This window comes from Ictalurus punctatus, chromosome 14 (genome assembly GCF_001660625.3).
Source record: "Ictalurus punctatus breed USDA103 chromosome 14, Coco_2.0, whole genome shotgun sequence".
NCBI classification, from domain to species: domain Eukaryota; kingdom Metazoa; phylum Chordata; class Actinopteri; order Siluriformes; family Ictaluridae; genus Ictalurus; species Ictalurus punctatus.
The window spans coordinates 24,213,535-24,231,602 of record NC_030429.2 but is presented as its reverse complement, the minus strand read 5'-3'; the positions used below and the strand labels follow the sequence as shown (position 1 = coordinate 24,231,602).

The 18,068-nt window shown below is 39.2% G+C and overlaps 1 protein-coding gene across 1 annotated transcript; it reads left to right on the top strand.

Moving 5' to 3' along the window:
* The first annotated feature begins 795 nt into the window (after window positions 1–795).
* LOC108275395 (cationic amino acid transporter 2) lies at window positions 796–18,039 on the top strand. The gene is made up of 14 exons (XM_017486177.3): window positions 796–856; window positions 6,467–6,511; window positions 6,734–6,765; window positions 8,502–8,880; window positions 9,799–9,954; window positions 10,049–10,214; window positions 10,304–10,440; window positions 13,143–13,365; window positions 13,521–13,657; window positions 14,653–14,755; window positions 14,855–14,985; window positions 16,179–16,345; window positions 16,971–17,079; window positions 17,735–18,039. Exons 4-14 carry the CDS (start codon window positions 8,511–8,513, stop codon window positions 17,854–17,856), a joined length of 1,821 nt encoding a protein of 606 aa, XP_017341666.1. The 5' UTR covers window positions 796–856; window positions 6,467–6,511; window positions 6,734–6,765; window positions 8,502–8,510; the 3' UTR covers window positions 17,857–18,039.
* Window positions 18,040–18,068: the final 29 nt, after the last annotated feature.

The following is an 18,068-nucleotide window of genomic DNA, read 5'->3' as shown; positions in this document are numbered from 1 at the left end:
ACCCACCTCTTCCGTCAACACCTAACCAACCCCTAAAACGCCAACCCCACACTATCCTTAAAAAAAAAAAAAACCTTACTCTTACACCTCGACTCTGCGCACTTTGCTTCTCTAGAACTCAATTAAAGATCTTGTACGGTAGCACTACTTCTATTGTTCTCCGCTTGATATATCGCTTTGCTTGTATTTCCCCATTTGTAAGTCGCTCTGGATAAAAGCGTCCGCTAAATGAATAAATGTAAATGTAAATGTACGTACAAATGCTAATGAACATGAGACAAGTCAATCAGGAAAACGTCTCGAGATCAGACCCAAGTCCTACAGCCCCAAAGCTATAGTACACATTTCTGGATGTGTTATATGGGGACTTGAGAATAATAATATTATGAAAGATCTAGATTGCTGGATAGACTTGAAATGTCTCTGCAGGGATAGTTGGGTCTAGAAGACGGTGCTGTTCACTGGCGCTCTCTGGTGCACAGGAGCATCACTGCAACTGGACTAAACTATTTTCTTTTTTTTTTTTAAAAACTCAGTCAACATGAACCGTTTTGATCATGTATGACTTTTCATAATCCCATCATAAAGCCATGTCACATGACAAGGAGCGACACAAGTGCAGCTTTCATATCCGGTCTGATCTCACGGACCGCTCTGGAGCTAAGAATGGGTGCTTTATGAATAAAGCTGGAAAGTACAGAAAGAAAGACTTTTTTTTCCCTCCCTAATTGTGCAGAGTGGGAGGGACAGACAGACCGCACTTGTATATAATGTGCAAAAGAAGGAAAAAAAATCATTTTGCTTGAGGAGAGTAAACAGAACTGATCCTCGGAGCATCAGATTTTCAACAAAGAAGGTAAAGAAACCTGTTTACTTCATATAACAGCTTTTTGTAAACATTTACATGATAATAAAATCCACTTTCATGGCACAGTAGATTATTTAATCATTATATCATCATTATTATAAATCAGAATAAATCATTAATCATGTGTATCTGCATCATGATCATAATTCTTTAATAAACTGCAAACCTGTAAAATGTTCACGTGGGTTTTACACGCGTCATATGTTCATTTGCACACATTTTCACGTGCACTGCATAAAACTTTTTTTATTTGTCACGTGTGCTTTTGCTTTTGTTTTGTTTTTGTGTGCGTTTGTTTTCACCTGATCTTTTTGAAATGTAATTCGTTTATTCACAAATGTGATTTATTTTCACATGTAATTTTTTTTTTTTGCAAATGACATCTTTTTAAAAACAATTATTCGTTTTTTTTTCATGCTTTTTTTTTTTTTTTTACAATTCTTAAAATTTTTTTGCATGCGATGTCTTTACAATCAATTTGTTTATTTTGATGACATTTTTTAACTAAATGATTAGTTTATGCTCACGTGTGAAAAAGCAATTAATTTATTTCCGCATGCGATTTTCTTTCTTTCTTTAAAAAAAAAATTATTTATTTTTTACATAATGTTTAAATACATATAATTTTTTTTTTTTTACCAAGAAATTCACCTTTTCACATTGTATTAAATATATTCAACATTATATTATATTATAAAATCATTCAATTAAAAAAAAAAATTCACAAATGATTATTTTTTTCCTCTTGTGATTTCTTACACATTTAATTTATCCATTTGATTTATATACATGATGCATTTATTTTCATGTGTTGCTTTTTTTATGCACATTTAAATTATTCATGTGCAATATCAGGGTATAACGTTCTGAAATGCACTTTCACTTGTTTTTCCACGTGTTCACGTATTATCACATAATCACATGTTAAGGCCCGCTGTAGAAGAGCATGCAAAAAAATTAAATAAATAAATACTCCATGCCTCATGTTTGTTAATTGTGTAGACATGGTTTTGCATATCAGGACTGGATTGTAAAACGTGTGGTCAGTGTTGTGGAGCCTTTGTGGGTCTCAAGACAAACTCTGGTGCGTGAGCATGCCGGAGCAGATTCCACATCAGATTAGGAGTGTCTTAATGGGACACTGGAGAAAGCTCCGTCCCAGCGAGCGAGTGCGCAGGGCTGCTGCTGACAAACTACTGAAAGCAGCTTTGTTTCGCTCGCTACATTGTTCAAAGGACAGCAGCCAAGATATGGAGCTGTCCACTGTGTCCTATAGCAAGAGACTCGAGTCCTAGCTGCTCACAGACAATGTGCGCTATTGTTTACTATGAAGAGCTCTACAGTCCAAGCAGTCTATTAAAGAAACATTTAATCGGATTTCTTAAACAGACATCTACATAATATTATCAGCATTACCAATTAATACTTAACATATAACGCCCCCTATTGGAAAACTATTGGAACGGCGAGGCCAATTCATTTGTTTTTTTTCTGTAGACTGAATAGGTTTGGGTTTGAGATCAAAAGAGTTTAGAATTTAAAATTTCATTGATTTATAGAGGTGTGAAACAGCATTATGTATCAGACCACCCAATCTGTAGGCGAGCAAAAACATTAGGACATGTGACCAACAGGTGTTTCTTGTTACCCAGGTGTGTCCTGTTCGATTGATTGTTTAAACTATAAATAGCTTTGAACGTCTACTCTTGGTTTTAGCCTTCAGTAAAGACTGTGTTTGTTGTTAAAAAGGATAAGCCAAGATGAGGATCGGAGAGCTGTGTATGGGAGAAAAGCAAGCCGTTTTGAAGCTGAGAAAAGAGGGAAAATCTATCTGAGGCACTGCACGAGCATTGGGCATGACGGTAGTAGCAGCAGAATGAATTGAGAAGTTTACAGGAACATTTTGCCTGCCGATTTACAGAGAAATGCATCCAAATTAATCAGGAGGAACTTTATCATGCAGCAAGACAACGATCGAAAACCTACTGCCAACCCAACAACTTCATCAGGAGGAAAAAGTGGAAGGGTTTAGACTGGTTAAGTCAAATCACCAGATCTTAACTCAGTTGAGCAGCGTTTCACCTCCTGAAGAGGAGACTGAAGGGAGAGACCTCCGAAAACAAACAACATCCGGAAAAAGGCTGCGGTAAAACCCTGGAAAAGCATCACAAAAGAAGAAACCAACAGTTTGGTGATGTCACTGAGTCATAGGCTTGATGCAGTTATTGCACCCCAAGAGATATGCAACCAAATATTAAGTGTTATTTACTCTCATGTACTTTAAGACTTTTCTGTTCCGATACTTTTGTTCGCCTAGTAATCGGGTGGTCTGATACAATAGGTTCTATGTTTTCTGTTGTTTAACACGTCTAGATGTAAACACCAGGAAACTCTTGTCTCATATCCATCGTTTGATCTCAAACCCAAAATGTCTTTCGTGTATAGCACAAAGAAGTGAATTGGCCTTGCCGTTCCAATAGTTTCGGAGGGGACTGTATATGTAGAGGGGTTATCCTGTGTTCTCTCAAAAACTACCGTTTAAAAAAGAGATCAATTTCAATGAGGCCTCTGAGTGAATGTTCAAAACTGTTATTGTGTTTGATTAAAATAACAAGGAGAGAGAGAGAGAGAGAAGAAGCTAGCTAAAGGCTAACAAGGTTCGGGATTTAGCCACCACATTTTTACAGATCTAAGATACCCTTAGCATCAGCTGCTAACCGCACAGCGCCATATTGAGAAACGCTCTCATAGCGAAGAGCTGCGTGGACACTTCTGAAGCTTAGTGAACATCGCAGGAGTGTGTATTATATGTGTATTTCTAGAAAAATGTACTTTTAATATTCTTTACATACTTGAAGTATAATAGTTATGTACTTAAGTATGTGCAAGTTGTTTGTTTGGCTCATTAACCTAAATGTGAGCTTAAATGTGAAATCAATAAGAGAAAGAAAGAAAGAAGCAAAGAAGGAAGGAAGGAAGGAAGGAAAATAAGAAAGAAAGAAGAAAGAATCGAGCATACCAAAGAAGGGGTAAGCCTGTGTGTTTTCGCAACGAGTGCTAATTGGTGAAAACCAAAGACGTTAGACACAGAGATGTTAGACACTGAGACGTTAGACACTGAGACATTAGACACAGAGAGGTTAGACACTGAGATGTTAGACATTGAGACGTTCAACACTGAGACGTTAGACACTGAGACGTTATACACCGAGACGTTAGACAGTGAGATATTAGACACCGAGACGTTAGACAGTGAGATATTAGACAATGAGACATTATACACCGAGACTTTAGACAGTGAGACGTTATACACTGAGACATAAGACACTGAGACCTTTTACACTGAGACGTTAGACACTGAGACGTTAGACAGTGAGATATTAGACAGTGAGACGTTATACACTGAGACGTTAGACACTGAGACGTTAGACAGTGAGACGTTATACACTGAGACGTTAGACAGTGAGAAGTTATACACTGAGATATTAGACACTGAGACGTTTTACACTGAGACGTTAGACAGCGAGACGTTATACACTGAGACGTTATACACTGAGACGTTAGACAGTGAGACGTTATACACTGAGATATTAGACACTGAGACGTTTTACACTGAGACGTTAGACAGTGAGACGTTATACACTGAGACGTTAGACACTGAGACGTTAGACAGTGAGACGTTAGACAGTGAGATATTAGACACTGAGACGTTATACACTGAGACGTTAGACAGTGAGACGTTAGACAGTGAGATATTAGACACTGAGACGTTAGACAGTGAGACGTTTTACACTGAGACGTTAGACAGTGAGACGTTATACACTGAGACGTTAGACACTGAGACGTTAGACAGTGAGACGTTAGACAGTGAGATATTAGACACTGAGACGTTATACACTGAGACGTTAGACAGTGAGACGTTAGACAGTGAGATATTAGACACTGAGACGTTAGACAGTGAGACGTTATACACTGAGACGTTAGACACTGAGACATTATACACTGAGACATTAGACAGTGAGACATTAGACAGTAAGATATTAGACACTGAGACGTTAGACAGTGAGACGTTATACACTGAGACGCTAGACAGTGAGATGTTATACGCTGAGTCGTTAGACACTGAGACGTTAGACAATGAGACGTTAGACACTGAAATATTAGACACTGAGACGTCAGACAGTGAGACGTTAGTTACTAAGCTGTTAGACAGTGAGATATTAGACACTGAGATATTAGACACTGAGACGTTAGACACTGAGACGTTAGACAGTGAGACGTTACACACTGAGAAGTTAGACACTGAGACGTTAGACACTGAGACGTTAGACACTGAGAAGTTAGGCATTGAGACGTTCGACACTGAGACGTTAGACACTGAGACGTTAGACACTGAAATATTAGACACTGAGACGTTAGACAGTGAAACGTTAGACACTGAGATGTCAGACAGTGAGATATTAGACACTGAGACGTTAGGCATTGAGGCGTTCGACACTGAGACATTAGACACTGAGACATTACACAGTGAGATGTTAGACAGTGAGATATTACACAGTGAGACGTTTTACACTGAGACGTTAGACAGTGAGACGTTATACAATGAGACGTTATACATTGAGACGTTAGACACTGAGAAGTTACACAGTGAGACGTTAGACAGTGAGAGACACTGAGACGTTAGACACTGAGACGTTAGACAGTGAGATATTAGACACTGAGACGTTATACACTGAGACGTTAGACAGTGAGACGTTATACGCCGAGACGTTAGACACTGAGACGTTAGACAGTGAGAAGTTACAGACTGAGACGTTAGACACTGAGATGTTAGACAGTGAGACGTTATACGATGAAATATTAGACACTGAGACGTTCGACACTGAGACGTTAGACAGTGAGACGTTAGACAGTGAAACGTTAGACACTGAGATGTTAGACAGTGAGATATTAGACACTGAGAAGTTATACATTGACACATTAGACACTGAGACGTTATACACTGAGAAGTTAGACAGTGAAACGTTAGACACTGAGACGTCATACACTGAGACGTTAGACACTGAGACGTTAGACAGTGAGACGTTAGACACTGAAATATTAGACACTGAGACGTTAGGCAATGAGACGTTCGACACTGAGACATTAGACAGTGAGGCGTTAGACACTGAGACATCAGACAGTGAGATATTAGACACTGAGACGTTTTACACTGAGACGTTAGACACTGAGACGTTATACATTGAGACGTTAGACACTGAGACGTTATACATTGAGACGTTAGACACTGAGACGTTTTACAGTTTAATGCTCACTCTCACGTCCTGGTGGAAAAAGCAGCGTAGTAGTACATCCGCAGCACTAAGAGGACATTCCTGGAACAGTGTACATGGTGAACAAACACTTCGTATCAGTTAAGTGAGGAAACATATTTACTTTTTTAAACTTATCTGCGGGATTAGAAAACGCGCCCCTTCATATGGGACAGATATTCATATCAGTAATGTTGGTAGCAGTATTTAACAGCAGTTCCTTTCTTTAATCTCACTACAATAACACCATGTGAACTAATAACACACTCGTTTTACTCCCTATAAGGCATGACCCCGGCTTTCACTGAGACCATGAGCGCCGGGCCACAGCGTGAGTCTGATATTTATTCAGTTCCCTGCTTAGATCACAATATGACATTGAGCACAATATTTAATGCGACTTTCCAGACTCATTTTAGACTCCGTCCCCGTGTGACTCCTGCCATCAGCAATCTCATATCACACAGCTGATAAAACGGTTTGCTGTATAGGCGGGATTTATACAATGACCCACGGTTTATAATGACACAACATATATTTTTCTTTCTCTTAGTCACTCCAGCCTGAGAAGAGAATTATATACAGGTAAGCATCATTTTCGTCAAAGACCACGTCTTTCTTCCATTCTTTTTTTTTTTTTTTTGATGCATAAACATGAATATGAAGGTGTTTAGAGGAAAAGATAATATAATAATCAGATAATAATATGATTATATATATATAGATGTATATATATACACACACACACACTGAGACGTTATACACTGAGATGTTAGACACTGAGACGTTACACAGTGAGATATTAGACACTGAGACGTTACACAGTGAGATATTAGACACTGAGACGTTACACAGTGAGATATTAGACACTGAGACGTTACACAGTGAGATATTAGACACTGAGACGTTACACAGTGAGATATTAGACACTGAGACGTTACACAGTGAGATGTTAGACACTGAGACGTTACACAGTGAGATATTAGACACTGAGACGTTACACAGTGAGATATTAGACACTGTGATGTTACGCAGTGAGATATTAGACACTGAGACGTTATACACTGAGATGTTAGACACTGAGACGTTACACAGTGAGATATTAGACACTGAGACGTTACACAGTGAGATATTAGACACTGTGATGTTACGCAGTGAGATATTAGACACTGAGACGTTATACACTGAGATGTTAGACACTGAGACGTTACGCAGTGAGATATTAGACACTGAGACGTTACACAGTGAGATATTAGACACTGAGACGTTACACAGTGAGATATTAGACACTGAGACGTTACACAGTGAGATATTAGACACTGAGACGTTATACACTGAGATGTTAGACACTGTGACGTTACACAGTGAGATATTAGACACTGAGATGTTAGACAGTGAGAGACACTGAGAAGTGTCTATATATATATATATATATATATATATATATATATATATATATATATGTATATATATATATATATATTCATTGTTTATACAAATCAAGTAACTTTAAAAAAGTAAATCTAAGTAAATTAGAAATGCACAGAATTTGAGCATTTGTAAATCTAACCTAAAAACTAATTTTTCCAGGTTAGCTTTTTCTTAATGGTTTAAACCATTTTGTATTCACATCTGGTTTTTGGGGGGTTTTTTTGTAGGTTTTGTGTTTTTATCTGCGTTTTTTTTTTTTCTTGATATTTTCTTATTGTGTAAAGTGTCTTGAGAAACTGCTTTATAGAAATAGGGCTATATAAAAATAAAGTTTATTATTATTATTATTATTATTATTATTATTATTATTGTTATTATTATTATTATTAACTTGCACTTGTTTGGACTGGAGGTTCAGCACTGCATATTTTTCTGTTGTTTACTGAGAGTGTGATTGTGTTGGGTTTTTGGAGTGTTCTGCACTCATTTTGGCATTTTGTAGTTTTACAACCTGGAATTGAAATGGACTCCAATCTGGAATTTTGCCATTTGAAGGTGCAAAATGTTTTTGTTTACATAACCGACATTAATTAGACGTTGGCTGGTTGCATCCTGTAATCATTTAACCCCTCTGGATTAATAAAATCTGTTCTTTTTTCTTTACTACTTTGTTGCCCTATTATATAACTTGGTCTGAGGCATTATCTCAGATACCGCTGGATCACACATCCCCAGTGGTGAATTGAATTAACACCTAGAGTGTTGAATTAACGGTGTCCAGTTGGACATGAATAGACACTGTATGTGTTAATTCAACAGATACAGGGCAATGCTACAAGTGTTCATGTGACAGTGCACGAGTTCACACACATCACTGACGTCCTCTGTAGAAAAGGATCATGTCCTGGCACAAGGTCGGTTCGTTCCTGCGTGGCCTGTCCCGCAGGAAGCCTCTAGAACCCGAAGGCGAAGAGTCGACGTTCCGGCGGTGTCTCGGCACGGTAGACCTGGTGGCTCTCGGCGTGGGGAGCACGCTGGGCGCCGGCGTCTACGTGCTCTCTGGTGAGGTGGCCAGATCTCTGTCTGGCCCCAGCATCATCATCTCCTTCCTCATTGCCGCTCTGGCCTCCATCTTCGCCGGACTCTGCTACGCTGAATTCGGCTCCCGCGTACCCAAGACGGGATCGGCCTACCTCTACAGCTACGTGACTGTGGGCGAGGTGTGGGCTTTCATCACGGGGTGGAACCTGCTGCTCTCCTACATCATAGGTGGGAAATTTTTTAAATGTTTTAAATGGTTAAAGAAGACACAGTGTGGTAGTTCGACAGAAAAGAGCTGCATTATAATTAACATTAGACATAAAAGCACAAAACATAGAGAAATAAAGTTAAATAGGGGGGAAAAAACTTTATATTTTAAGTATGCTTTTTATATTTTTTTACTTTTTTTTGCCATAATAAACAAAGAGGCAACCTAAATTTAAGTTCATCCTCAAGTTTTAATGTTTATTGTTACAATTTTAGTGTTGTGTTAACATTTTCAACATATATATGTGCATATATATATATATATTTGTTAAAGCTTTTTTTATTTTAAAAAAAATCACAATTAAATACTCAACTTTCAATTTATCCCCATCTTCGACAACCATAATATTGATCCCCATGTTTTACACTCAATTTCTTTTTGTAAATTCTTTGTTTTGTCTTTGTCTGCTGGATTTAACAAGGGTTTGTTTTTCTTTGTTTTTTTTTTGTTGTTTTTTTTTTTAAAGGTAATAAAAAAAAGTAAAAAGCGTAAAAAAAAAAAGCGTAAAAAAAAACTTTTACTAATAATTTTTTCATTTTGTATTAATAAATAATAAATAATATTATACATTAATTTTTAAAACTATCACCCTGTGTGTGTGTTTTTTTTTTTAAGGTGGCTTTAGAATCTACAGTAAAGCTGCACTTGTGTATTCAGTATATTCAACTTTTCACTGTGCCTCGGAGCTCAGGTTTATATTTATTTAATATGATCTACCGAGAGTTAATTATTTACCTCAAAAGACCAACAGTTGGGTTTCTGGTTAAATCTACCTTCTGTATAACATGTGATGTCATTTCCTAGACTCAAGGAGGGAGAAACTTGGTAAAAGCAACAGGTTCCTCTGAGTAACCTGAGGCCTCTTCTTCCTGACGTAGGTGCCTCCAGCGTGGCCCGAGCCTGGAGTGGTACTTTTGATGATATGATTGGAAACGTGATGGCGAATTACTTCAGCAAACACGCAGCCATGGGTCTTCCAGGCCTGGCTCCGTACCCAGACTTCTTTGCAGCTGGCCTTATTATGCTTCTGGCTGGTATTGAAAGCTCCTTCGCGTCATTCTTATCATCCTGTTACACTGAGTCTCTAAACCCAGGCGCTGATACTGTATCTGTTCTTCTGGGTTGCAGGTCTTCTTGCGTTTGGTGTGAAAGAATCAACGACGGTCAACAAGGTCTTCACGAGCGTTAACATACTGGTGTTGGTGTTCATCATCATCACTGGCTTCATCAAGGGGAAACTGGAGAACTGGTACATCAGTGAGGAAACCTTACGGAACATCACAGCAGAACTTGAGTAAGCCTGAACTCCTGAACAGCTCTAAAGACAGATATACAGACATACAGAAATCACCATACACAACATCTGCAGCGCTGTATTTACAGAAACCTGACATCCACGCTGAACGTGACCTCCGAGTTCGGGCGCGGCGGCTTTTTCCCATACGGCTTTGAGGGCACGCTGGCCGGAGCTGCGACTTGTTTCTACGCGTTCGTAGGCTTTGACTGCATTGCGACTACGGGTAATTGAGATGTGTATTAGATATACCGTGTGTGATGTGCTCTGAGAAAACACTTTTTCTACATTTTCTACTAAATGAAGTTTAGACATGAGGTCGTTTGTGACATTTTAGACACGAGCCTCGTCGCCACTGTTTACTCAGCTGATCTCATGTGAAATATAATGGCTGATTAACTCAGTACGTATTCAGCATTTTCTTCGTTTGGCTGAATATCTCGTCTTCTTACTTAGGATTCAACCAGTACAGCGCTGTATTAATTATAATTAAAGTGGACATATAAGCACAAAGAAAGAAAGAAAGAAAGAAAGAAAGAAAGAAAGAAAGAAAGAAAGAAATGAGGAAGAAAAATGTTTTTAAACAAACCAACCAACCAACAAACAAACAAACAAACAAACAAACAAACAAACAAACAAACAAATAAATAAATAAATAAATAAATAAATAAATAAAGCAAGTTAAACAAAAGCTTAACAGTTGAAAGAAAGAAAGGAAGGAAGAAAGGAAGAAATGAGGAAGAAAAATGTTTTTAAACAAACCAACCAACCAACAAACAAACAAACAAACAAACAAACAAACAAACAAACAAATAAATAAATAAATAAATAAATAAAGCAAGTTAAACAAAAGCTTAACAGTTGAAAGAAAGAAAGGAAGGAAGAAAGGAAGAAATGAGGAAGAAAAATGTTTTTAAACAAACAAACAAACAAACAAACAAATAAATAAATAAATAAAGCAAGTTAAACAAAAGCTTAACAGTTGAAAGAAAGAAAGGAAGGAAGAAAGGAAGAAATGAGGAAGAAAAATGTTTTTAAACAAACAAACAAACAAACAAACAAACAAATAAATAAATAAATAAATAAAGCAAGTTAAACAAAAGCTTAACAGTTGAAAGAAAGAAAGGAAGGAAGAAAGGAAGAAATGAGGAAGAAAAATGTTTTTAAACAAACAAACAAACAAACAAACAAACAAACAAATAAATAAAGCAAGTTAAGCAAAAGCTTAACAGTTGAAAGAAAGAAAGAAAGAAAGAAAGAAAGAAAGAAAGAAAGAAAGCGAGGTTAACCTGTGTGTTGTTAATCAGTTCTCTCAAAACCCCAAAAAGGAAAGAAAGAAAGAAGAAAACAAGGAAGATAAATGTTTTTAAACAAAAAAAGAAAGAAAGAAAGAAAGAAAGAAAGTTTGCAAAAGCTTAACAGTTGAGAGAAAGAAAGAAAGAAAGAAAGAAAGAAAGAATATTTAAAGATTTGCTAAACGCACGTAAAGTGAGTGCATTAGAAATGGAGACGTTAGACATTTTAATGCTCCCACACCCACGTCCTGGTGAGTGGAGCAGCACGATAATTAGGGATGTACCGAAATGAAAATTCTTGGCCGAAGCCGAAACCGAATATAAAGAAAAACTTGGCCGAAAGCCGAAGGCCGAATACCGAACACGTCTTTTCACGTTTTTCCCATTTACTTTAGCCCTTTTTTTCACCATTGCATAAATTAAATAGTCAAAACGTGCTTTGTACTATTTTCTCTTGCTTTTCAAAGAAAAAAATCAATTACAAAAACTACAATTTCAAAATATTGAACTTTTTTTTTCATTCCAGCAGGCATCGGCTACCGACAAGGCACGATATAACTTTAAATAAATAAATGAGTAAAATAAAAATATTGTGATGTGGTCATCCTTGAGCCCCTCGAATAGCCGACGTTGGGCCTGTAACTGACTGCTGAAAGAATGGAACGCTCTGTAGCCTACAACAAAGACGTGCACTGACAAGAGTGCAGAAAATGGTTCTGTCGGGTTCTGTACGGCTGATGATATTGGGGATATACACCGCTCGCGTCCCTGTACACCTCGCCGAGTATTAGAGTAGACATAGGATTTGTCTGCCTGCCGTTAAATAAATACGTCTTTACCTGCTTCCGTACTCTACTCCCTTACGTCTCGCGACGTGACAGAATGCTCCGGAACAGAAACAAAACAAACGCACGTGTCCACAGTAAACATCCGAAGAGCGCGTAGCTCGTGCGTGCGCGCGCCCCCTCATCGAGGTCGTGACATTCGCGCGTCTCATTCTGGTTGCTAGGCTATTTAGGTGCGCGTCGTCAAACGTCATCGTTCGGTCAGATTTATTCGGCCTTTTCACTTATTAATTTGAATAATTTCGGTTGCCGATAGTGACAGACAGTGTGTGTTCCCAGACCACCACATATATACGGGATGCAGGAGAGTCATTAACTCCAGCAGTGGGTAATTAATTGTTTTACTGTATAAATACCACTGAACAATAAATAGACAAAAACTAAACTGTCACATAAAATCAACTTAAAGTATATTTGCTCAAGGATATAAGTAAGAACCAAAACCCTTTAGTGCATAAGGAAATAAACTCTGGAGTGTTATGACACCATTGCCACCCAGAAGAATGACAAATCGTACTTTTTATCCATTCATAGTTACAGTTTAATGCCGTGGAACGTCCATGGTGCAACTTATTTCCTGTTATCACTCACCAGCATGTCATTTTTTGTAATATTACTTTTTATAAATGATAAACTCGTCTGTCCTGAAGACTTTCCCGAGCCTATCCCAGGAATTCTGGGAATGAGGTGGGAATACACCCTTAACTGGATGGCGATTGTTAGTGTTGTTTTCTAGGGTTGTTTCGGTTGGGGGAAATATTTTGAGCCTTGTGAACGTGTTATCGTAGGTGAGGAAGTGAAGAACCCCCAGAAGTCCATCCCGCTGGGGATCGTCTTTGCGCTGCTGATCTGTTTCCTGGCTTATTTCGGCGTTTCAGCCGCTCTCACGCTGATGATGCCGTACTACCTGCTGAACATCCACAGCCCTCTGCCAGTCGCCTTCACCTACGTGGGCTGGGCCGCCGCCAAGTACGTCGTCGCTGTGGGATCCCTCTGTGCGCTCTCTACTAGGTAAACAGAATTATGGGAAATGGCTCCTGAATCAGACAGATTCGTGCTGTTTCATTGGATAGCGATTTAAAGGTCTGGGAAACACTGATAAACAAGTGAAAGTGAATCGGGTCGATGTATTTATTGGAATTATAACACAGCCTGTGTGTGCACAGCCTGCTGGGGTCCATGTTCCCGATGCCTCGAGTGATCTTCGCCATGGCTAGAGACGGCCTCCTCTTTAAAGTGCTGCGTAAAGTCAGCTCGAGGCAAAGTCCCGCCATGGCCACCCTCACCTCCGGCTCTGTGGCAGGTGAGGAAAGAGACTCTGAAAAAGACATTTTTGGTGCCTTTCTTGAGCACGCAATGAGTGATATTTTGAGCTTAAACACATCGGAACGCAACATAGTTTGATTCAAACACATTTTTCCTGGTTTACAAAAATATTGGCACCCAGACAAGTAATATTTGGGGACATCTCTTCCTGTTATGCCTACAGTAGAGGGATCATGGGCCGCTCCACCATGTACGTGAACATAAAACATAGCCGCATCCGAGTATCCCTTCTACGCTACCACACAGTAGGCGAAAAGCAGTACGCCAAAGTAGTAGTACGTCCGAATTCTCAGTATTCATAAACCAGTAGGCGAGAAATACCCAGATGACTTCCTGCTTCCTCTGAGATTCTGCAGTATGGAACCTCTTGAGACACACCGCGCTATCCCATAATGCAGCTGGCGTGGAAGAACTATCAGAATCCAAAATGGCGGACGGCCGCATTATTGTTTAACAACACCTGAGTACATTTTTAACATGTTGAAGGTTTAAACAAGAAAAAAAAAAAAAAACAGTTGCCACAGCGTTTAAAATCTGCCGGGCTCTTAAAGTTTTCGCAGTTATCATGACGTCGTAGGTCACATGACAATGCCAACATGACGGATGTAGTAGGTCTGGATTGTATTCGTGCTACACACTTATACTGATCAGTACGTACTGCATCAACAACCAGGTACCGTCACAGTACGCGATTTCGGATGACGCTTTATGAATGTGCTTTATAGCCGGTGAACAGGAAGTGTGTGATAACCGGGGAAGAGTCTGTAGAATTGATCGTATTTACAGTATGAACTTAGAATTTACCGTATGTGTGTGTGTGTGTGACTTTTCCCACTCTGAAATGTGAAAAAAAAAAACATGTGATTGTTGTGACCTTCTCACCAGCCAATGAATGAACAGCAATGGACACAAAAAGGCCTAAAAGTAGAGAGAAAAAAAAACCCCGAACCGTGTGCTCTGCTTTATTCTCAGCTATAATGGCGCTGTTATTCGACTTGAAGGCGCTGGTTGATATGATGTCGATCGGGACGCTGTTCGCCTACACCCTCGTGGCCATTTGCATTCTCATACTGAGGTTAGTGTTCCAGCTCAATGACTCGTGACTCAGCAGTGATTTTATTCAGGTCTTAATGTGTGTTTTGTCTTTTTACTCAGCCAGTTCCTTTCTCTTTAGGTACCGTGAGAGTCCATCTCTGGAGAATGAAATAAGCTTCACTCCACGGTCAAAGTGGGGGTTTTTAAATCCCCCGTCGTACCCGACCAAGGAAACGTCGAACACCGTCATCGTCTGCACCGTGTTTATCAGTACGCACCACGAACCATTAAACACGCTCGCATTTCCACACGTAACAGTATTAGACACTTCAGCTGACCTCATCGGACTTTCAGATGGATTACAATGTCCTTGGATTGGCATTTAAAGTCTCACGACTTACTGTTATTCATTCATTCATTCATCCTAACCGTTTTATCCTGGTCAGGGTCACAGTGGATTTGGAGTCTATCCCGGGAACGCTGGGTGTGAGAGCAGGGAATACTGTTCTGGACATCATGGATGGGATGCCAGTCCTACATCTCAGGCCACTATGCACACACAAATACACATTTATATGCTCTAGGGCCAATTAAGAGTGCTGAATTCACATACGAGAATGCTTTTTGGAGGTGTGAGGAAACCAGAGAACGCAGAGGAAACTATTTCGGGCACAGAGAGAACATGTAATTGTCAGGACATGGACATCCTTAAATAGGTGAAACACGTAGACAACAAAAAAAACTCTAGAACATGAACAAATATATTCATAAACTAACACGAAACACAAAGTGAAGGCGATAAAAGCTAGACAACGAGTGCTAGCAAAGACAGAACTTAAATACTTCAGTGTTCATTAAATGACAACGTGACTCATATACGCGTGATTAACGTGTGGGTCTGATGGGACAGCATGTGGACTCTGGGGTGCTTACTGTAATTGTATAGCAAAATTTCTATCTTACACACAATTGTACACGTTTGTTTACACGTCCGGTTTCTGAATTTTGCTTCTGAGGCTAGTTTTTGAGCTCTGAAGCTAATGTAATGTAGCTAGCAAGTAATGCAAGTCTGTATCATGCGACAATTTACATTCAGATTTCAACTTTATAGCTTTCAGATACAATTCCGCCTCTAAAATGTAGGCGGAGTCTACAAGGAAGCGGAGTCATAATTATAACGAGTCTTTATTTATCACATATGCACGGTGAAATTCTTTTCTTTTTTTAAAAAAAAAAAAATTCTATTCTTTTGTTCAATGAATCTGGGCAATTAATTATCATACAGCTTTTACCCAACACAAATCACGCACATGTGATAATAATAATAATAATAATAATAATAATAATAATAATAATAAAAAGAAAAACACAGTGGAGTGTAATGTAAGAGTTGAGATGATGTGTTTAATGGTGTAGATTTGTTATGATGTTTGTCGTGTCACTCTCGGTCTGGTCCTCTGCAGTCGTCTTGGTGGTGGTCCTGACCGTCCTGCTGTCCAAAGCCATCACATCACTGCTGCTGCTGGAGGTCTGGAGTCTGGTGTGTGTGTCTGTGATCCTCTTCTTTATGCTGCTCTGCACGCTGCTGATCTGGAGGCAGCCTCAGAATCCCACTAAAGCAGCCTTCATGGTGAAAACACACACACACACACACACACACACACACACACACACACACAATCCTTACAATTTAAACCTAACCCTAACACCTCAACCTCATTAATATAAAAAAGGGAGAATATAGTCCGATGTAACACTACTTAATAATTAGCAGCTCCTCCATTTTTTTTTTTTTTTTTACCAACCTGCCTTCTTGGTTTCTATTGGCTCGTAAAACCAAGGCTCATGAATCATGAATTCAGAAGTCATCTAGGCAAGGTAGTAGACAGGAAGTCAAAATAACCGCTATTAGGAGCAAATTCACATCCGGTGTCCTTTCCCCTTCGGTGAGTTGGATGCTCTGTCAGGTGATTTTATTTATTTTATTTGGTCTACACGCTGCTTTAGCTGAAAAAGCTGTGTCAAAAAGTCAAAAATCATAAATGTCACAGCCAAACCGTAGACGTTGCCAGCCTTTATTCTTACCCTTATACACGCCAATGACTCATCACTATTTGGGCCTCAGTTTTAGAGCTTTCCATACAGTAGATGCTTTAAGGGACAACCATAGTAGAAGATATAGGGTTATTTTGTTGTTGTTGTTGTTGTTGTTGTTTGAAGAGTATACTGTGAATTTTCTACACCGTTCTCTACAGGTGCCTTTTCTGCCTTTACTTCCTGTGGTGAGTTCATTCATCAACATTTACCTGATGATTCAGCTCGGAGGCGCCACCTGGATCCGCTACGCCGTCTGGATGGCTGTGGGTGAGTAAGTGCTGGAGTGAGTGATGTTAGGGGTTAGGGGTTAGGGGTTAGGAGTTAGGGGTTACTCTGTACTTCTAGTGTTAAAATTGTAGGCTAATATTTTCCCTGAGAGGAAACACTACAGATCTTGAAGTGTGTGTGTGTGTGTGTGTGTGTGTGTGTGTGATTTTAGGGACATTCCAAAACGCTTAACGAGGCTTAATGTACTCAAACAACGATTAAGGAAGACCATTTTTCACTCACATCTCTCTTGCCATAAACACTAGCTACTGCTAAGCCAACGGCACCGTAATCCAAGCCTAAAGACAATATTTTTACGCCAAGCGTTCTCTCCCCCATAATTAACCGCTATAAAGGAAGCACTTAGCGCGGCTTAACGTATTGAGACAGTGATAATAAAAGCCCAAATTCAGTGTACACCTTATTAACAAGGCCTACCATGTATCAATCGTGTGTGTAGTAAATCTGGTCTACCACTTAACGGGTTTCTACGGGAAAACGTAGAACTTTGTTGATATTCTGGGTTCGTCTGCTTGCCTGTATATGGTATGCATCATCACTAAGGTGTACACTGAATTTGGTCTTTTAATATTGCTCTCTTAATACATTAAGCCGTTAATTACGTTAAAATGTCCCCCGGTTTTACCCTCTACAGGACTCCTGATCTACTTCGGGTACGGCGTGAGGAACAGCGTCCAGAAGCAGAGGCTGCTGGGAAACCTGAGCAACATGGAAACTACAGAGGAAATGCCAGAGAAAGACATGACCAAAGGATAACGCTCATAAGACCGGCGGCTGATAGCCAAATAATACGTTTAACGATCATCTAATTAGTGAAATAATAATAATACGAGCAATAGCAATTTTCTTTAACACGCGTGAATGTACGACATGATGGCGGAACAATTTGACGTTTGTGTGTATGTGCTTTAATAAAAAGGGTCACATATTTTGAACAGAGCTGTCGACACACAGTGCTCTGATAACTG